At 38.1% G+C, this 22,676-nt stretch overlaps 1 protein-coding gene across 1 annotated transcript in view; it reads right to left on the bottom strand.

The window, feature by feature from the left end:
• The window catches only part of LOC104587037 (magnesium transporter MRS2-F-like), a 46,376-nt gene extending 27,541 nt beyond the window's left edge, over positions 1-18,835 (bottom strand). The window contains exons 1-3 of the mRNA XM_010244469.2: positions 18,234-18,835; positions 16,103-16,384; positions 7,677-7,805 (exon numbers count right to left, since the gene is read on the bottom strand). Of these exons, the coding sequence (XP_010242771.1) occupies positions 7,677-7,805; positions 16,103-16,384; positions 18,234-18,617 (795 nt within the window). The 5' untranslated portion in view covers positions 18,618-18,835. The remainder of the gene's footprint in view (positions 1-7,676; positions 7,806-16,102; positions 16,385-18,233) is intronic.
• Positions 18,836-22,676: the final 3,841 nt, after the last annotated feature.

Genomic DNA, 22,676 nt, shown 5'->3' on the forward strand with positions numbered 1-22,676 from the left:
CATTATCACCTATGGTTGTTCATGATACTTCATTTTTAGTAAGATGAATGGTTAGAATGCCCAAGTTCTTTCTAGAACGGATATTTTTTTGCCCCCATTTTAGGCTTGAAAACAATTATTAAGAAAAAAATAGTAATAACTATAATAGATATGAAGAGATCTCCCTGATGAGAAAAAATCATCCAAAGTACAAACATAAAGAAATAGTTAACAACTCTCAGAATCCAATTTTTTAATCATCCACTTGGGAAAAGAGACTGATTATATCCTATAGGTTGTAGGTCAGAAGAAAAAAGAGCAAAGAGAAGAGAAGAATAGGAGAAACCAAGAAAGAAAGAGAGAAGCAACTGGTGTGGATAGTGTTTATCTCTACCTTTTCCCACTTCTATTTGTAATAGAAAACTAAGTAACATAACAATCCCCTCTTTAGTAATCCGGGGGTAAAGGACAAATCTGCCCTGCCACTTACTCCAAAGTCCAAATACAATATACCACTTCTAACACTCCCTCTCAATCCAGAGCATATATATCATATAACTCTAGTTTGTTACATATTTAGATTGTAGGTCTTAATCTGATTCAGGCATGCTTTGATACAATGTTTCAGGCCTACAATCTCTGCTAGATATGACAGATTGTGTCCTTTATAATAGATTTATAGATCAGAAAAGAAAAGAAAGAAGGAATAAAGAAGAGGAGAGAAGAATAGGAGAAAGAAAGAGAGAAGAAATAACTGGTGGAGATTCTCTACAAATTCTCTACATATGCCCATTTTATAATAAAAAATGAATTAAATTACAAGATTTCCCTTCTTTTTTATTGATAATATATGAATTTTTATTGAAATTAAGAGAAACAGAAGAAAGGTACAAGGTGGAAACTTCAACCACAGAGGCACAAGTTGCAGCCTTAATAAGAGTTAGATCTATCTGGAAAGAGTTAGATTACTATCAGAACATTAACTGGGAAAGTGAAAATGATGCCAAAGCTTACAAACAGTTAGTGTCACAGCAGCGGGCGTTTGCCTTTTTGTTAGGGATTAATCCTATGTACGAACCAATTCGAGTTCAAATTTTGGGTAGTAAGGACCTTCCTTCTGTCCAAGAGGTGTATGCTCTAGTCCAGTCCAAAAAAAGTAGAAAATCTGCCATGAATCCTCCCAAGGGGGAGACCATTGCCTTAGTTGCAAGAAGTAATACCAATTCAGCAAGAAAGGGAGATGGTCAGAAAAGGGTTGATGATAAAAAACTGTGGTGCACTCATTGTCAGAAATCCTAACACACACAGGAGACATGTTGGGAATTGCATGGAAAGCCAAAGTGGGCACAAGAGTTAAATAAGAAATCAGCTCAAAAACAGAACAAGAAACCAAATCAGAAGAAATTCACCTTGGCTAACTTGGCCTCTCACGTTGCAGAGTGGAGGAACTATTGTGAATTCTCAGGATTGCCCCCCTAGGTCTGATCTCAAGGAAAATATTATCTCTGCCTTCTATGACCATTTGGAACAATATGGTAGGGCTCTCACACAAGCAGATTCTGGGCCCACTCCTTCAACCTCCTTTGCTTCTACCTCAAGTAACTTAGCTTCTGCATTCCATGTGTCTACTGATACCTCCAAATCTCCATGGATTATTGATTTTGGTGCTTCCAATCACATGACTGGTAAGTCAACCTTTTTCCAATAATACACCCTTCTTTCTGGCAAAGATAAAGTGATGTTAGCCGATGGATCCTTCTCCTCCATTGCTGGTCGAGGATCTATATCTTTGCCATTCAGCTTACCTCTATCCAATGTTTTACATGTTCCAAAACTGCCTATTAATCTGCTTTCTATTAGTAGCATTACACACTCTTTGAACTGCTCAATGACCTTTTTTCCTCAATCTTGCATCTTCCAGGATTTGGCCTCTGGGAGGACGATTGGTAAAGGGAACATGGTGAATTGTCTCTATGTGCTGGAGAATAAAGTTGGTCTTGCAGCCTCAGAGTCTTTGAGTCAGTCAAATAAAAGTTAAGTTACTTTGTGGCACAATCATTTGGGTCATATGTGCTTTGAGTCTTTAAAGTACTTGTTTCCAAAAATGTTTAAGTCTATATCAGATGATTTTCAGTGTCAAGTGTGTCAGCTAAGTAAACATTGTAGAACTTCATTTCCTTTACGTAATAAAAGATCAGATGTTTCTTTTTCCATTGTGTATTATGATGTTTGGGGACCTATAAATATTCCAATGGAGAATGGTTACAGATACTTCATATCTTTCATTGATGACTTCTCTCGATACACGTAGGTGTACCCTATGCACTTTCGAGAAGAAGTTCCTAAACTTGTGAAAGCATTCCAACGTATGGTGTACACACAATTTCAAACAGAGATTAGAATTTTCCAATTAGACAATGCCAAAGAGTATTTTCATGGTGACCTCACTGAATTTTTTGAAACTTGTAGCTCTCTTCATCGTAGCTCTTGTGCTAGAACCCCTCAATAGAATGGGGTTGCAAAGAGAAAGAACCGTAATCTTCTAGAGGTTGCTCGGGGGTTACTGATACACATGAATGTTCCCAAAAGATTTTGGGTGGATGTTGTTATGACTGCAGCTTATCTTCCCCACTGCTCCATTGTTTCCTATCCCTATGCGTGTCTTTGGGTGTAAATGTTTTGTCCATGATTTGTCTCCTACCCGCGGGAAGCTAGATCCCAAAGCCATTGTTTGTGTTTTCCTTGGCTACCCCCTTTCCCAAAAGGGTTATCGTTGCTTTGACCCTATTTCCAAAAAGTACTTTGTATCCATGGATGTTTCTTTCTTTGAAGATGTGTCCTTCTTCCCTGCTTCTCCTCAAGGGGAGAGTCCAAGTGAGGAGAAATAGAGACAGGTTTTGTTGCCTTCTCCTCCTGACCCTCCTCTATTTCGGGTCTTTCGTAGACAGCGTTACAAAAGTCAAGGCCAGGGTCAACAAAGTTCAATAGACATACAGCATCCTAAAGCTATGTAACCTATGCCATCAAACTCTCAAGGATTGAATCCATCACTACATCCAGGTACTATTGTTCTAGTTAATGTCCCTTAACCCATTGATATTGATACTTCTAATTGTGATCTAGACCTTCCAATTGCTAAGAGGAAGGGTGTCAGATCATGCACCACACACACCACCCAATGGCTCACTCCTTATCCTATGAGAATGTTTCACCCTCTTTCCGTGCTTTTCTCTCTGCTATTGACAGTGTTTCCCTTCTCAAGAGTGTTGAAGAAGCTTTACTTATTCTTGAGTGGACAGATGCAAGGAAGGAGGAGATCAATGCCCTTCACAAAAATATCATGTGGGAGTTGGTAGATCTTCTTGAGGGAAAGGAACCTGTGGGGTGCAAATGGGTATTCTCTGTGAAACATAAGGCAGATGGCACAATGCAAAGATACAAGGGCCGGCTAGTTGCAAAAGGTTTTTCACAGGTGTATGGAGTTGATTATGCAGAAACCTTTGCACCTATAGCAAAAATGAATTCTATTCGAGTTCTCCTTTCTTTAGCAACAAATTTAGATTGGGATCTTCATCAACAGGACATTAAAAATGCCTTTTTGAATGGTGACTTAGAAGAAGAAGTGTGCATGACCCAACCTCCAGGTTTTTGTGCTAAGGGAAATGAGTAGAAAGTTTGCAGACGGAAGAAATCTCTATATGGCTTAAAACAATATCCAAGGACCTGGTTCAGTAGGTTCCACAAAGTAGTTCAACAGATGGGCTTTAAGCAGTGCCAGTCTGATCACACACTCTTTGTGAAGAGAGAACAATGAAGAATGGCAGTTTTAATTGTGTATGCCGATGACATTTTTATCACTGGTGAATGGGACTCAGAGATACAGAGATTGAAGAGATTCTTGGCTACTTAGTTTGAAGTGAAGAATTTGGGACCTTTACGTTATTTCCTTGGAATTGAAGTTGCCCGCTCAAATCAGGGTATCTTCATCTCCCAGAGGAAATATATTATAGATCTCTTGAAAGACACGGGGAAGCTTGGAGCAAAACCTGCTGACACTCCTATAGATGTGAATCACAGACTTGGGGATTGTAGTGATGAGCCCATAGCAGACGCAAAGCAGTATCAAAAATTGGTGGGCGGACTTCTCTACCTATCTATGACAAGACCTGACATTGTGTTGGCAATAAGAGTCCTTAGTCAATTTATGCATGCTCCCAGGACCACATACTTGGAGGCAGCATACAGAGTTCTTAGGTATTTAAAAATCCCTGGGACTAGACTCCTATTTGAAAAACATGGACATATGAAAGTTGAGGTTTACACTGATGTAGATTGGGCTGGTTCTATGGATGACAAAAAATCAACTAGTAACTATTGTGCCTTTGTTTGGGGAAATCTTGTTACTTGGAGGAGTAAAAAACAAAGTGTGGTGGCCAAATTGAGTGCAGAAGCTGAATACAAGGCCATGTCTCATGGTGTGGTAGAACTTCTATGGATAAAGAACCTCTTGGGTGAATTGGGCTTTCCTTTCAGTGACCCTATGTCACTCTACTGTGACAATAAGGCAGCCATCAACATTGCAGCCAATCCTATCTCCATGATAGAACTAAACATATAGAGGTTGACAAACACTTAATCAGGGAAAAATTGGAAAAAGGATAAGTTTGCACTCCCTACATCAGCTTTGAGGGACAACTTGCAGACATCCTTACCAAAGGATTAAACTCCATGTGATACTATAATCTTTGTGACAAGTTGGGGTGATTGATATCTACGCCCCAACTTGAGGGGGAGTGATGTAATCTTAGTTATGTGCCGCAAGGGCACTTATGTCTTTTCTTTTATTTTTTATCTCTTTTTTTGTCGCCCTAATATTTAAATGAAAAGTCTAGCGCCGCCAAAATAAATAATTCGATCTCCATCTTCTCTTCTCTTCTCTTCCTTCTTCTTCTTCTTATCTTCTTCTCTTCTCTTCTTCACTCTTGAATGGAATCAAGGAGGAATTGGTCTAGACCAAATTTCCTTACAAAAAGATAACTAGGGGTTAGAAACAGAACACAAGGAAGAGAAAAATGAGGCACAAGAGAAAGAACCCAAAGAGTTGGGGGTCTAAACAATGCACATCAGGTTTAGAGGGGTCCAAGCAAATAGGTTCAAGAGTCTTGAGAAGCAAGGCCACACAACCAATCTCTGAAACCCTCAAGTCTCTCCTAAAACCCAAGTTCCAATTAAAACCCCAAGAATGAGAAAGGGACACAAAGCTTTGAATGCGTTCATTTTTAAAGAGAGAAATAGAATACAAAGGAAATTGGTCCTTTAGGGCAAAGTTACCAATCAGGATGTCTTCCTAGAAAAAAAAAAAAAAAAAATTATCACTAGAGCAAATGTAATACCCGACGAGGCTCAAAAAGTGGGGGAGAACCTCATTTATAGCCTTCCATGGAGAGTTCAAGGTGGACCACCAAGATACACCAGCATCCCAACCATTATCTGCACAACCACGGATACTTCCTACAACCTTATGCTAAAGCCTCTCCCTCTCAAGAGGCCACCTCCACAACCACTTACCTAGCAAAGCCATATTTTTCTTCCTATACCCAAACCTACACACTAAATCCCACCTAACCAAATGGTCCTTTCTTCCTTCACCAAGCTCCCGCAAGAGGGGAGGAGTCTCCCCTCTTTAGTTATCTAGAAGTAGGAGGACAAATCTGTCGTGCTGCCTACCACAGTACAATATACCACTTCTAACATGACTAATGTATTTATATAAACACATAAATGATTGACACTAGGGCTGTTCATAAGAAGGCCCAACCCGACCAACCCGAACCGACCCAACCTGAGTTGGCCGGGTTTTTATCAGCACCGGTCGGTTTCGGGTTGGGCAAAATCATAAACCGATATATCGGGTCAGTTTCGGTTTTCTTATGTGAAAACCGAAACCGACCCGAACCAAACCAAACCAATTAGTTTTCTAGTTCAGTAGTTCCTAGTTTCCTACTTAACTAGTCTTCTACTAGAACTAGAACAGCCCTATCTTCTAGTTCTTACTTAACTAAATTGTATCTATCCTAATTTCTAGTCTTTTACACCAAATAGGCAACCCATTAGGCAATTACAATTAGAATTAGGTGTCCTTCTAGTTCTAGGCTTCTCTATCATTTTTGTACAGGAGCAAAACCGAAACCGACCCAAACTGACCCAACCCGACTCAAACCAACCAGGTCGGTTTTGCCTATCAGTGGGTCGGTTTCGGTTTCCACCTCATGTAACCCGACCAGGTCGGGTCGGTTGGGAAAACCCCTGTAAACCGACCCAACCCGACCCGTGAACAGCCCTAATTGACACTATCCCCACCATGTATTCCTTTATTTTTTTATTTTTTTCTACCATGCAGACCTTCTTTCTTTGCTTCTTCTTGGCCAGTAATGCTTGTATGCTTTTCGTATACATTTTGCTTTTTTCTAAATTTAAGGCATACCACAAAAGGGAACTGAGTTCTCAAGTAAAAAAGAAAAAGATTGGTACTAACCATAGCCTTATTTAATTAAATAATTTTCAAATGTTTTTCTAAAGACAAATTTCCTATTGAGAATTCACAGGTAAATGCATTAACATGTCTCAATAAGATTGTGCACCTTCTTTGGAGACTGAATATGGGAATTATGATAATAACCATGGCAGTGGATCTCCCTAACATGGTATTGTTTTTAAACTCTAAGGAATCCTCGAACAAGTAGCTTTTATATGTTTCTATCACTAGTTTCTCACTGACAAGGATTACAGTTTCAGTGTCAAGAGTATCAACTTTTTTTCATATCATACATATGAAAACATGGATATACCAGCAAATATAAGATGAAGTATGGAAAGTTGGAAGGCCAAAGAAATATTTAAAACATGCACTTTTTTGTGTTTTTACATGACTAGAAATAATCATCAGGTGATGCAGAAATGGATACTTTATCTATCTATACTACGGACTACAAATCAACAAGTAAGATACATGCAAAGTTGAACAATAAATATTCTAGACGCTGGAAGGCCAATAACATATATTCAACATGATTAAACATGCATATGATAGCATGGAAACATATAGTATTTCATCCTAAATATTAATCTATAGATATTGGAGGAAAAACAATAACATCCATTGGAACTAAAAGGTAAAAGGCAGGCTCAAAAAGGTATTGAAAGTAATTTGTCCACATAAACCACACAACCCCAAAGAAGCTTTCTCATAAAATGTTTTTGATATATCATAGAAATTCAACTATCTAGAGCTCTATTCTCCTCAGGAAGATCAATAGTGAATAAGTTATCCATTCTGTCTTGCAATTACTCTTTCCTAAATATGAAAATTTGTTCTTTTCTTCCCCCTTTTAGAGGAAGATTTACTAAGTGCAGAAATGGAATGCATAAGTTTGTAGATGCTGAAAATGAATAAACATTTCTATTATAATTAAACTACGACTTGATATTCCTAAACAAAATTGCTCTAGGTATGAAGTAAACATTCCTACAGTAATTACAATTCCATTAAATAAACCCAATAAACAGAACAAAATCAGTCCTTCAAATTCAAAAAATGAAAAGATCTAAGAAAATGAAATATAAATTACTCAAATATGCAATAGTAACAACAGCAACAACAACAATAACAATCTATTGAACAACATACTCTCATATACCTTCTGCACACGGCCAGATATTGCAACTAGACGACTTTTTAGTTGTCTCACACGTTCAAGATTAAGAGTGCTGATTTTAGATGTTAATTCATCAAAAGCTGGATATGCCTCTTGCTCCAATGTGGAAGTCTGATATGAATGTTCACATACAATTTGATAAGAATTTTCTAATATTTGCTGAGAAAAATTAGAAAAACTATAAAGAAATTAGTAAAACTGGGTAGCCTTTTCATAATCAGAAATATATAAACATTTAACATAAATAAAGAAAGACATAAAATGGATATCTTGCAATAACTAATGGGAATATAATATTGCCTATGCTCCAAAAGCTGATATAAGTTCCTTGATTAAGGCTCAGATCAGAAGGTTTCATTCAACGCAACTGTATACCATGTATGGAAGGAAAGAATTGTTGGGATATTTCAAAATAAATATCGATGGCAGAAGCTGTAGCATGGGCCACACCAGCAGCACCGAAGGTTACTGAAAACATTTGATTGTTAAACTTATCATTGATTTCATCAACAAGGAATTTCCAATAACTCACTGAAATTTCAGAAAGCTTGGTTGACAGTTGGAAATTTTGAGTATTAGTGGTTAAACCTGACAATGGTTTTCATAATATTCTCAATACATCATTGAACTAATGGCAATGGATTCTAGGACTGTTTCATGTTGCCCCAAGTGAAAGGGTGAGAATTCAGAGAAACTTTGCTGACATTGGAAACAATGGCCATATCTTTCATCAGAAATCTTTATGATCAAGGTTCAAAGCAGTGTTTTAAAAGCGCAAGGCGCAAAAAAAGCGCAAGGGCCAATTTGCGCCTGAGACGCAAGGCGAGGCGCGCACCTTTTTAAGAAAGAAGCAAAATTACAAAAAAATAAAAAAAAAGCTAAAAAATAAAAAAAAAAGTCAGAAAATTCCAAAAAAAAATGCCAAAAATTAAAAAAAAATGCAAAAAAATTTAAAAATACTAAACATAATGTTAATAAAAATATAAACTTAAATTTTAAAATAAATTATTTAAAAAACCTATTATCTAAAATTAAAATACATAAACATAACATATAAAGTGTATTCAAATGAAAATTTAAAAATAAAAGCAAACATATAAAACATTTTCAAGCATGTAAAACCCACAATCACTTTTTCTCCTTAATTGCATTGTTTCAAGTAGCTAATGTATGGTAAAACATATTGCATTCTTGATTCTGAGTCGCCTTTGTACCACGCCCCTCGAGGCAAGCCTGAAAAAGTCTAAGTTAGGGTCTGAAATTCTTATTTCTCACATAAAAAATGCTTATTCTCACATAAAAAAAAATACTTATTCTAAAGCATTTTCAAACATTGCTCGCTTCGGTGAGCGAGCAAAGGGAGCGAACCGGAGCGGAGAGAACCCCCTATTTGTTTATGTTGTTCATTCATTCATTGCAATAAAATATCTTCTTAAAAGGCAATGAAAGTTGTAAAATCATTATTTTTTATGTGAAAAATATGAATTTCAGACCCTAACATAGACTTGTCTGGGCTTGCCTTGAGGGGCGTGGTCAGGGGTCCAAGGGCGGAGCCCCTGACCCAGCCGTTAAACTCAAAGAAAAGCAAAACGCGCAAAATTTTAAAAAGGCGCATGCCTGGGATGAGGCGCAAGGTGCACCAGGCGCGCACCTTTTGAAAGAGGTGCGCCTAGGACCTGGGCAAGGCACATAGCCCAAAATGCGCCTTGCCTGTGCACCTAGGCGCGCCTTTTAAATCACTGGTTCAAAGTATCAATATGTATTGTGGCGTATTTTATGATATGTATCAGTTTTTAGGATCACTTTAATTGTTTTAAATATTAATAACTTATTTAACATGTCTTCTTTCAAATTATCTTTTTTGAAGAATAACAATAAAAATTCAATAGAAAAAAGAAAATAGAATACAATAGGAAGGTGATAAGACATCAACCAAAGAGGAAGCAAACCCAAAGAACCCAACAAAAATCTCAAGAGTCCCATACTAAAACCCAATAAAACCAAGCAACTAACAAAACTTTTGATGTGGACGCGTATTGGGAGCAACAGCAGCAATGATCCGGTGTTCTCATCCTACCCAATTCGGCAGCAACAGTCTTATCCATTCAGCATATTAGATTAGACTATCTCGTTATTCTTATCTTATTAAGTTAGTAGATTAGATTATCTTATCTTATCTTATTAGATTAGGATTAAGAGAGATTATCTTATCTTATTAGATTAGGATTAAGAGAGATTATCTTATCTTATTAGATTAGGATTAAGAGAGACATCTTATCTTATCAGTCTTATCTTATCAAGATAGAGTTGGAGGTCTCCCTATTCATCAAGGAGTCTCCCTAAGAGCAGGACTCTTGTAATCTCCTATTTAAGGAGACACTATTATTGAATAAAGGCATCCAAAATTTCAGTCAAAGAGAAGGGTAAAAGAGAGTTAGGGTGGTCTCTTGGACAAATCACCCCTTAGGTCACTACGATAGGGTCAGCATGCAAAGGGAGGGGCAAGGGGAAACTAGAGGTTCTCCCCGTGGACCGACCCGTGACGAGATCCTACGCCCGGGCCCATAACAACTTTAAGATTCTCTCAAAAGAGTTCAAATCTCCACCCCACAAGGGGCCACCCCACAGCACATCCCCACCGTGTATTGGGAACATCTCCCGACGATAGTACCGGAACCGATGATGTCATCATCGGGAGATGTTCCCAATACATGGCAGGGATGTTCTGTGGGGCGTTGTGAGGCGAACCCTTGTGGGGCGGAGATGTGAATTCTTTTGAGAGAATCTTAAGCAAAGGCCAAGGAAACAACCCAAACACATCCCTATGAGAGCAAATACATCCAACCCCACCCTTGAACAGAAACTTAATCCCTCCTTGCTCCATGACCAAGACCTCAATCTTCCTCCACGAAATCATCCTTTTCATCCCAACGCTTGTCACCTTCCCGATGAGTGTTTTTGTTCACCTTATCTTCCCTTTTCCTTCTTTCAACCTCCTCAAAGGCCCTTCCAGCAAACTCCTCACCACCCCAGAAAAACAAACCCAGACTCTTTCCAATCGTGACCTCTCTATCCACCAAATTATAGTGTCCCACACCCTGTCTTGGTGTTAGCGTCGTCATTATTTTGCATTGTCTCGCTCTTACCAGAAAGAGTCAACATCACTCAGATTGTTCTGTTGCTCCTTCCCTGAATGGGAGGCCACTGGCTGGCTCTGCATCATTGTCCCCTATTGTCTGTGCCAGATATCCCGTTGCCTCTTAATCTTTTCCTCATATAAACCCATTTGTAGTTATCCATAGGTCCTACGCCTCGAGAATATATTTGTCACATGCATTACATTATGATTTTTCAAACTATGTGATACCTCGCTTATCTGGTTCTCTTCCTTTTCATCAGGCTTGCTCCTTCGGCCCAAATCAACACCTAGCCTTCTTGTCGTCACCTCCTCGAGGTGAAAACCAGAGTCCTGATGCCTTCACCATCACCTGTTTCCCCTTTCCGCTTTCCCCTTATTCTCATCTTTTCTCTCATGTTCATCACCAGCAGAAACACGACCTTTCCCAACCTCCTCCTTCCCCCCTTCTAGCCTCTGTAAACCCGTAGAGAAGTCCACTTCCGAAGTCAATACAACAGGCTTTCCAAAGTTCATGCTTGTTCACATTTGAAACCTCGAGCTCAATAGAGTAACAAAATATCTTGGCAAACTCTACCACCCAGAGGGCAGAAACCAGACTCTTCATTCGCTGAAGAAGTTGGGAAACTTACAAGATTCACGCCTGTTTGACCAATAAAACTATTCTTACCGCTCTTATCATACTTGGAGATCACCCAGTTCCACCTTTCTCCCTTACTCTTTCTGCTTTCACTCGAAGCACTTCTAATCAGCATCACATTTCTTTTAAACTTTGGACTATTAAGATCTAACACCATTTTCTTGTAGACTCTATTATATTTCTTCCTCCTCTAATTTTTCTTTCTTCCCTTAACTAGTTCAACGTTGTGAGCTTCAGCTCCATCTGGGGCTTCACTTGGACGAGACGCGAGCCCCTGGACGGAGGAAGATGATGACAGATAAAAGTAACACGTCTCCTGTCGAGCCGCTCAAATAGGCGTGTAAACGGAGCGAATTCGAATCGGATCATGTTATATTCGAATTCGGTTAGATATTCGACGGATAATCAAAAGTAAAAACTGAATTCGAATTTGACTTAGATAATTGAATATTTGGTTAATTCGAATTCGATGGATTAAACCTAATTCTTGAAACATAACAATCGAACACTCTCATTCCCTTTGAATGAACTAGAGAGAAAGGAGAAAATATATTATTTCATTTTTAACAATCTATGGAGAGAAACCTGATTCTATAAAGATGAAGACAGACGAAGAACAAGGGGAAAAATAACAATAAAACAAAAAGCTAATAAAATCTATAATAAATAATAAGCCTTCGGTAACGTAGAGAAAGCAAGAGAGATGAGGGAGAGGAGAGACAAAGAAGAAAATATCATATTTCATTTTTAACGATCTATGGAGACAAACCTGTTTCTATAAATGATGACGACAGACGAAGAATAAGGAGAAAAATAAAAACAAAAAACAAAAAACTAATAAAATCTAGAATAAATAAAAAGTTTTCGATAACGTAGAGAAAGCAAGAGATGAGGGAGGGGAGAGAGAGAAGAGAGACTTCTACAGGCTGTTGCTTCTTCAATTCATGGCGTTAGTAAACCCAGACGCGAGGGGAAGAAGGTAGAAGGGAGGGAAATGGAAAAGTTCGAAACTGGTTAGAGGTCAGAGATTAGAAAGAATAAGTACTAAAGGGCGGAGATGAGATGGGGTAGGTTGTATGGGCAGAAGTAATATTTCTCTTTTTATATGATATAAAAAAGTTATAGACACTTGGGCGGTTTGGCCAAGTTTCGAAGATATTCATGTTTCTTTTATAAAAAGCGGTGATACTTATAAATAATATATTATATTTATATTATAATAATCGAATTCGGATAATTATCGAATCGAATCAACTTATATTCGAATTCGATTAGATAATTTATTCGATTCGATAATTTAACCGATACAAGATGTATATTCGAATTCGACCGTTCACGCTATTCGAATTATTCGAATTCGATTATTAATTTTGGTGTTGAATTCGAATTCGAATTTTTGAATACCGTTGACACCCCTAGTTCAAACGCCTTTATCCTTAATAATCACATGACCTGCTTTTCTTAACCTGGTGACACTTTTCATCCGATCCCATTTTTTTAATTTAAATTGATTCGAGCCACCTCTCAATAGATTTTAAGGACATGTTTGTTTTCTCTTAACTCTTATCTCTTAAGAAGAATCTTTTAACTTTAAAATAAAATTGATTATTCGTTTTCTCTTATCTCTTGTCTTTTAAAGTATAATCATACAACTTTTTGTTTTCCAATGATACTCTAAAAAAGACAAACAAAAACTATCATATATGGGGTCAAAATGGATATTTGATAGCTTTCAGAATTCAGAACAACATTCTTTGCATTCAGAGTTCAGAAGAATGAAAAGTTCACCAATACCAATATACCTCTTAGTGTAATTATTACACTTTCAGATGTCAGACTTCAGAGAAACGAACAGGCCCTTAAGTTTGTGGTCGGTGGTCCCAAAGCTTTATGTGACATGGCACTGCCCATGATAGCCTCATCATAAGATTTTGCATAGGAATGGCAACGGTGCGGGGCAGGGACGGGGAGCCTGCAAAAATCCCCATCCCCGTCCTTACTAACGAGAACAAGGTTATCCCCATCCCCATTCCCACGAGGATCCCCATTCCCCGTGATTCTTTATAATGCTAATCATTTTGTTTTTGTTTTCATTTTATTTAAAAAATAAAAATAAAATAATTAACATTTACAATCGTATTAGAAAATATTCAAACATATTCAACCATCTTTTTAAAAATATTAATATATAGATGTATACTTACATATTTACATATATAACGTATGTATACATATATACATATATATTAGTGGAGATCCCACAAAATAGGGATTGAGGTCCCTGCGGGGCAGGGAGTGCCTTTCCCGTCCCCGCCCCGTTCCCGCTAACAAGGATGAAGCACTCCCTGCCCCGCTAACAGGGATGAAAATTTCCCCATCCCCATGGAGAAAAATAATCCCCATCTTTACCCCATTCGGGGCAGATCCCCACGGCAAAATGGGGAAAATTGCCATCCTTAATTTTGCACCTAATTCGACTTCGTCTTCAGTCCAAACACGATTTGTCAGGGCACAGTTCGCGCATTCGGAGGACGCGCCACGTGTCCTTCGAATCGTGTGAGACTCACCTAATTCAATTACATTTGAATTACAAACTTTACAAGGCACATTTCCTTTTCGTCAGACCCGCGTGCAGTCTCTACAAATTCCTTCGAACTTCGACCAATAGCCTTTAAACTTTTGTCTGTTCTATCCCCTCCACGTGTAACCCATCCCTCCTGAAAATCATTGTCTTCCTACCTTAGAAAATTTCGTCCAAAGTGACGTTTCAATTTCCAACAAAACCCAGACCTTCAACTAGAGACCATCTGCGAGAAGACTTATGTATCCAGGGACATCTTCAGGCTTCAATCCCACAATTCTGAGTCTTGCAGTGTGTAGATCTTGAAGATTATAAGCAGTCAATGCTCCACCCAAAATCCGTATCAATCCTTCAAGTGTTTCCACATTCCAAAGATTGAAGGGGAGACCCACAAGCTGAATCGCAAGATTTTCTACAGTGATAGGGTTCTGATTACAGGACATATGCCAGACCTCTGCCTTTACCAAGCCATATGGAGAGTCCACCATTTCAGTAGTGGAAATCACAACGTCTTCGTCAACTCCAAATAACACAACCTTTGAATTATCGAAGGACTTGATATTCACAGGGCCCTTTAATCTAAATCTCTCCATAATCGCTTCCAAGATCCTTCCCCAATCAGTAATTCTTTTGACCGATGTTAAGATCAAATTCTTCTCCCAGGCTCCATTCTCCACTTCCAAGAACATCCTCTGACTTCTAGTAGTGTTACAGACGATAGCTTGTGGGATTCCTTTCTTTGATTTTTCCTCCTTCAATTGTTCTCTGTAACTTTGCTCGTCAGAGGCCACTGGGCCATTGCAGGTTTTTTGGAATTTTTCCTTCTTCCAGAATGAACAGGAATTCCTGTAGTAAGTCTGCAAACAATCTCCACCCTGTTCTCTTTCTTCCTACCGGTACATACAACAACTGTCTTCTGCTATCATCAAGCATTTCCACAATCGCCACAAACCAGCCTTTCACACTCCTCATTTCAGCTTCAAAATTTTTACCAAACCAAAAAAAAAAGAGTATTGACATAAATAAACTCTCAATATGCTAAGAGTATTTATACTTTGAACCTCGCCTGTGATAGGACTTGGGATGTCTACTAAATTTCAGGTGCCTTCACTCCACTAGTTTGGATTAGTGGGGAAATAACAAGGTGTATCTGGTTGTATGTCATATAGGATAATGGATGCATTATTTCCTGTGAGGAAAATGCAGGCCATGTCTCTTTTTCATTGTTTTTGGATCTCTCTGATGTTTGGAGAAAAATTAATAGTGGTTAGTCACCTTGCTTCATCTTGTTCGTAGCCATATTTTGCCTTTTGTATAATGTTGGTTCAAGTCTTAGAGCAGTCACTTTTTGAAAAAAAAAAATGCCAAAGGTTAGATTCATGTTCAGTCTACCCCTCCTAAGACCCCCTATAGCTAAGACTATCATAGGTAACGGAGTACCCTGCAGATTCCCCCTTGAACTATGTACTGTTATTGTATTGATGAAGATGCTAGGGGCTTATATGGTTTCAATAATATAGCTGATTACTCATCAGTCTAATACCTTGAATTCCTTGACTAAATGCTAAAATAGATGTTCCCTGGTCCAGAGATCAAGGAATAAACAAGATTGGCAGTAGTAGTTATTTATTAGTTGAGCAAATCCTTCAAAGCTAGGTAAGATATTTAATCTTTTGCAGTAAAAGATTTGCAATCATTTTTAATGAGAAATAAGCCAGATTGGAAATCTCTTTCGTAGAGGCTTGATTTGAAATTTTGTAGAGTTCCTGTCATCTTTCTAAACCTAATATGGAAGATTAAGTCAACATGTTTCATTTCTCCCTTATTACTACAGTCCAACATGTCTTAGAGTCTCCAAAAATGTGCATGTGACCTAGCATTGAATGAATTAAAATGCACGTTTTAAATATCTTTCCAAATAGAAAGGAATATATACATACGAGCAAAGAGATATGCACAAGAAATACTGGCTAGTTGTTGCCTCAGATTAAATGATAAAAGATTTATTATTGATAGTGTGATCAAGAGCAGTTAAATGGTAAAATAAATACCTCAGAATCAAGGCACCTACAAGCAGATTCAAGGCAAGCTTCAAGTGCTATGAACTCAAATGGTAACACCTTGGTACCAGCACCTACTGGTGCATCTGTTGTGGACTTTGGACTGCTGTCTTTCATTTCAGAATGAGGCACAGAGATGCCAAGTGAATCATGAAGTTGCTCAGAAATATTCTGGCTGGATGGCTTTATTAATACACTGTGAACATGAAATAATGGTGTGTCAGATGATGCTGTGGCTGCAACCTCCAGATCAGTATCACTGCTCTCTGTCACCTTTGAACAAACAAAGCAAATCCAATAAATATATATTATAGACCTATGAAATGTTTTACTTCAATGAGAAAGATGCTTTCTTACTTGTGAGATTCTATACTCCACTGAAAAGAAATTGTTTTAGAATGAAGATTTACTTGCTAATTGACTCCATGGAGTTAAAGTTATTGCTCAAAATTGCTCGTCCACAAGCTATTTAACAACCCACATATATTATACCAGTGCTTCTAGAATGTATTAAACATGGGCACAATGAAGTAGAACAAACAAGTTTGATAGGTAAAGGTAGGTTTGAGTTATTCTTTAAATACAAACATTTGTTAATGTTTAAACATGACCATATTGATAGGGTTTCCCTAATATGAGGCCCTAATTTGTGGATTAATATCAAAATTCCCAAAACAACTAGGTCAAACCAAATTCTATACCACTGAAACAGCCCCCTTTTTCTCAAGGTAGTTCTGGCAATAAACCTGAATATTATTTGAGTGGTTCCTCCACATGCACCAATAACAAAGAAAATGATACAGAAGAAACTTTTCTATATGCAGGGACTCTTCTTAATGCACCATGTAACTTGCTGCGATCCTTAAATAATCTCATAACTTTTCCCCATCCACTCCTATCCCGTGTCCCTAGAGCAGATAATGCTAAATTCTGATGGCAGCTCACATGGTATACCTGGGTCAACCAGAATAGAGGTGGTCCTAAAAGAGAGTTCATATCTGCTACTAACACTGTCCCAACAAGTCATTACATTCACACACTGGGAACATCTCCCCATGAATGACAAGTGAGATGTTCCCAATGTGTGGTCGCAGTGGCCAGTTGGGACAGTGTTGGAGTGTTCTGTTGGTAGCAGATCCCTACCCCCTAAAGGAAGGCATAATGATTCTACTATTTGAGCTGTCAGTAGCCAAGTGGGGTTAAAAAAGGTTCCAAGGATGAGAAGGTTTCCCTTCTTATGAACCAAAGATTGTTAAAAGAATGCATTCTTCCTCTTTCACTGTTCTTGGTGAAGCAGCTAATGCTATCAAAGTATCAGGTTGGCCAAAATTATGCTTCTGGCCCTTGAGGATTGGCCCATTACAATATTGAGATTAGAGACAATCTCATCTTATTCCTAAACAAGTATGCTTGATTCCTAAAGAGCACAACACTGTAGCTAACAAGTTATCTAGATAGGGCATTAGAAGGGTATTTCTGTGCAGTTATAATTCTATACCTGCCTAGTTCTTTGTACAGGGTTGCAATATTATATTTTGTCTCCCTCTGTACATCCTCTCAAGCACATTCATTTTTCATTAAAATAAAAAATGATCCAATTTCCTTCTTCAGAAGAAAAAGAAAAAACAAATCACCATCTACGTGTCAAAGATGTAGTTAGAGGAATGATTAACTTCCGGAGGATGCAGTATGAAAGACCAAAGTACCCATCTCATCCTTCTGCTATGCTCCTCTAACCATATATAAAATAATATCTGATCAGTTCACTATTGATTTAACTTGGTATGGAGGAAAATTTTACAGATGATTGAGTATGAATAATTGGAACTTTGATGTTCACTGAATCCAGGAGATAATGCAAAGTGTGAAACTTGAAAAAAAAAAATTGTTGGGAAAGGTCATCGAAAAAGAATAGAGGGATCTCTCTGCAGCACCATGACACAAACTAAGGATTCCATGGTTGAGTCAAAATGGGAGGAGATACTCTCGAAGAAAAAGAAATAATAAAAGAAAAATAATCTTCTTGATTGGCAGTCATCCAAAGTTAACTCAATTATATATAAAACAATACAAGTTTTCAGTATCATGAGTTGATAGTGCACAAACATGTTGCTAGCTTTACATGTTTAGGCGCCCCATGAAAATATGAAACACGTTTCTGAAGATCCTGAATGAAGGGAACGACAATTGGATCCTTAGAATTAAGCACGAAAACCTCTGTCGCTGTGATTATTGCTTTGATGTGTTCCAGATTGATGACAATCGCCCTCTCCCTTCCAAGAATCGAGGAAGGATAGGAAAGCATCGGATCAAGAACCCTAAGATCGCGAGCCGGGAGCCCCGTCCTCTTCATGATAACATGCTTGCCAACCTCCTCAACGTGAGATTGCCCAAACTCCGAGATCACAAGCCATGTCCTGGTTCCTATCCCCTTCCGCCTTGTCTGCGGTGGAATGAATGGGGTTTGGTTGAATTCCTCATCTGAAGAGACTTTGGGTGACTTCATCTTACCCTTCTGGCTTTAGTTCACTAGGAATGTTGCAAATCGATTGCTCATTAAACCCTAAGGATCTGTAATTCGATCAATAAGTGAGAAAAAATGGAGTAAAAATCGAAAACTGGTCTGGAAGGGGGATGTGTAGCTAGGGCGCAGGAAGAGGAAAGAGACTCAAGGGAGAGAGAAAGAGAGAACTTTTAAGATTCCCGCCAAATTCGGAAAGTGCTATATCTCGTGGTGATCCAAGTGGCACATATACCTGCATTAACGGAATTTCGAATTGATAAATAAGTGTGTATAAAAGGAATTTGCGCAAGATCTAAACCGTCCGATCCAATTACCTCAAGAATTTGGTGTCAGTTGCGAACAGTTGACGATACGCGTGTTGGGCGTAGATATAATTAGGTTCAGGGATCCAGAAGAAATCCAGTGCATTGGATAAGCTCCAAGGCTCGAGCCTTATCGAACGGGCGCCCCACCCGTGCCCAATAGGCACATCCCTCGTGTATTTAGAACATCTCCTAGGAGATGTTACAATTGCACGGGCGGATGTGCCTGTCGGGCGCGTTAAGTGGGAGCCCATCCGAACTCGTTTGCTCAGTTTGGAAGGAGTACAAATAAATTTTGAGTATAAAACCTTTATTTCAGAAAAAAAAGTATAAAATTTTATATTTTGTATATATTTATATTTGTACTTTTTCTAAAGGAAAAATTACTGATAGATATCCTGTACTTAGGCCCAATGCCAATTTATTACTAGAATTTTAAAACGGACAATCTAGTATTCGAACTTTGTAAATGCCATAATCTAAGTAACTAGAATTTTAAAACGGACAATCTAGTATTCGAACTTTCTCTCAGCTCCATTCTTATTCCTCCCAATGTAATCACTTGTTTTGATTTCTGGGGATGTGCCCCGTTCTGTGTAGCCCCATTCTGGTTTTATCAAAAAAAAAAAAAAAAAGAAAGAAAGAGGGGGGAGGGGTTTATTCGTTCCAATTCAGTTGGAAAAATTGTCTGATCAATTATCATTTGATCATGTTAAATTATGCTTTATGGCCATCATGCCGTTGACTTGCTAAAGAAATGTAAAGGGAATAAGAGCCATTAATTTATTAGACTAAATAGTAACTATGCAAAGAGAACAACCAAAATGCCCATAAAGCAGTTCAATAATTCAAAGAGCAGACTATGTGTAAACCATAAATTGAATGTCCAAACTACTAAAATGGTTCAATTTGGTTTGTGGTTCTTTAAATGCTAGATAAAATGTTTGAGATGCCATAGTGAAAAAAGATAAAATGTCTATATGTTAAGCAATATGCACCAGTTCTCTAAAAGGTTTCAACTCATCTTTCATAATTTAGCTTGATCCTATCTATGTATTTGCACAAAATAAGTGATTTTAGAATTGAATTTTGGATTCATTGATTTTAGTGAATCCAATTATTTCAAAAAATATGAATGCACGGTTTGGAGGTCTACAACTATTTTGGAACAATGAACTACTCATAACTCATTATGGCAAATGCTCTATAATTAACTTATTTAATTTGCAAAATATTTGTGTCTATGTAATTTGACTAAGCAAATGATTTGTTTCAAGATATTGGAGCATATGCCATGCATCTGGGTAGGACGTTTTTGCTTCATAAGTAGTTTTTTCTTATAATATTTTTTTATAAAATTTGGACTCTATTGGACCTAGTCCATTTGTAATGGTTTATATTGGATTGAGTTGGGTTGAACCAATATCTGTCTATTGATAGAAGATAAGATTGGAGTGGTCAATGGACCATGTTTGGGTTGGACACAATCTGAATTAAAACCAAATTGAACAAATTGGACACTCCAATAAGTCAGTGGATTGGACTAGTCCGGGTTGAACAGTCCAATAAGACAATGGATTAGTCCAGTCTAATCCAGTCCAGGTTGGACTGTATAATAAGACAATGGACTGGATCAGTCCAATCCAGTTCAGGTTGGACTATCCAATAAGACAATGTATTGGACCTGTCCAATCCAATCCTGGTTGTATTGTCCAATAAGACAGTGGATTGGATCAGTCCAATCCAGTTCGGGTTGGACAGTCCAATAAGACAGTGGGTTCAACAAATGCTTATTGGTGACTAAAACTGTGAAACAAGAGGATCCACACCAACAAAAGAAGCTTGCAGCACTCTTGTGCTCCTACATAGAGAGTTTGAACAAGAACCACATGACCCCTTTCATCAATAATGAATATCATGACCATAAGACCTGTTCTTCCTCCACCATGGCCCATAATTGCAAGCATGGTTGGCAAGTTATGACAGTTTTAGGGCATTGATAACTCATAGTTTTGCAATTTTATAGCCCTCATTGATAGGATATCTGTCATGAGAAGTGTTTGGCTAGTAGTAGTGAGTCTAGTGATGACTTATCTCCCTTTAATGCTAAGGTTTTGGTAGCTTCACTTAATTTCCTATTGAATGCTCTTTTCTTGGATCTATAGGACCTAGTAAAGATATGATCTCTAGGATGCCAAGCTTTTTTTTTCTTTGATCTCTCTCTCTCTCCTTCCTTTCTTTTGGCCTTTTCATGCAATTCATTGATTACTTCATCTCCTTCTGCTTCAACAAATCTCTCCAGTTTCTAACACTAACTTTTGCTTCCCTAGTATTACTAGACATAGAATTGAAGAAATGAATTTTCTAGCATCGTACTGTTAATGCAAAGGAATGTGATATGTCGAAAACATCTTATAACACAGATTGCAGAGAAGGATGAAACAACAATCACATAATACAGAATGAGAGCTTTTAATAGCTTGCTAGAATAATGTACTAGATCGTGCTTTGAATTGTCTTATTTGCTTAATTATGTACCATGTTGTGTACAACTGTGTTAAATTGGGAATTATTGCTAGTTTGCTAGAAGCCTATAGGTGAGAAGATAGACTTAAGAACAGAATGACAAATACCTTTTAGAGAAGCTTGCCCATAGTCATTTGAGATGGGTTGCCTATGTACAATAAAGATTAGGATTGGTTTGCTACATGTTGAAGTCACCAATTGATGCTTTAATACAATAGCCTTAGGTAATGGAATGGTGGAACAAATCTTCCATAGCTGGCAAGTTGAGTTGGTATAGAGGTTTTATTACTATTGTTGCTGACGATTATCATGCAATTGAAGGGTACACTAGCTGGTACTTATTATGGAAACAAAAATTGTTTTTCTTCTCCTAGAATTGAAAGGCTCAACCTCCTGGAATGCAACACTTGTTGATCTTTCAAAGTATACCAATTCGTGTTATCCATAGGGGTGGCAATTTTCCTCGTCCCTGATGGGTACCCGGGTTCTCCGATCCAATGGGCTCGGATATGGGGGTACTTTGGTAGGGTCAGGGTCGGGGATGGGGATCCCTGAATCCCCAATCGGGTTCGGGAATGGGGATGGGGAATGCAATCCCCGCCCCGATTAATATTATAATTATAAATTATATATATAATATAATATATTATATAATTATAATAATTATTAGCTTACTATTCACTTTTTTAAAAGATTAAAACATAAAAAAGTAAAACACTAAAACACTTCAATAGTAATTAGTAAAACCCTTCGACTAAAAATCGATTTCGAGTCTTCGATAGAGAGAAGAGAGATGACTGAACCCTAGCTTCGTCTTCGTCACCGATTCACCGACCATTGACTGTCGCCACTTGCCCCGTTGCCCGTCGGACATCAGACAGAGGAGAGGACAGAGATACTCGAGTCTCGACAAAGGACAGAGAAGAGATACTCAAAGATCTTCCTTCAACCTTCGTCATCGTTGCCGTCGTCGTCGCCCTTGCCGACCTCAACTCTCACAACGGTCCTCTCTCTCTCTTTCTCTCTCTCTCAGTTTTAGTATCTCATACTCTCAGTCTTTCTCTCAACTCTTGCAACGCTCCTTGCCGCCGTCGCTGTCGCCCTTGTCCAACATTGACACCCGTAAGTTTTGATTCAGTTTTTTTTTCCCAAACCTGTTTTATCTTAATCATTTTGTTTTAAGTGGTTACAGCTTATTAAATCTCATGGTTGT

Source organism: Nelumbo nucifera, chromosome 5 (genome assembly GCF_055504915.1).
Source record: "Nelumbo nucifera cultivar China Antique chromosome 5, China Antique-T2T, whole genome shotgun sequence".
NCBI classification, from domain to species: Eukaryota; Viridiplantae; Streptophyta; class Magnoliopsida; order Proteales; family Nelumbonaceae; genus Nelumbo; species Nelumbo nucifera.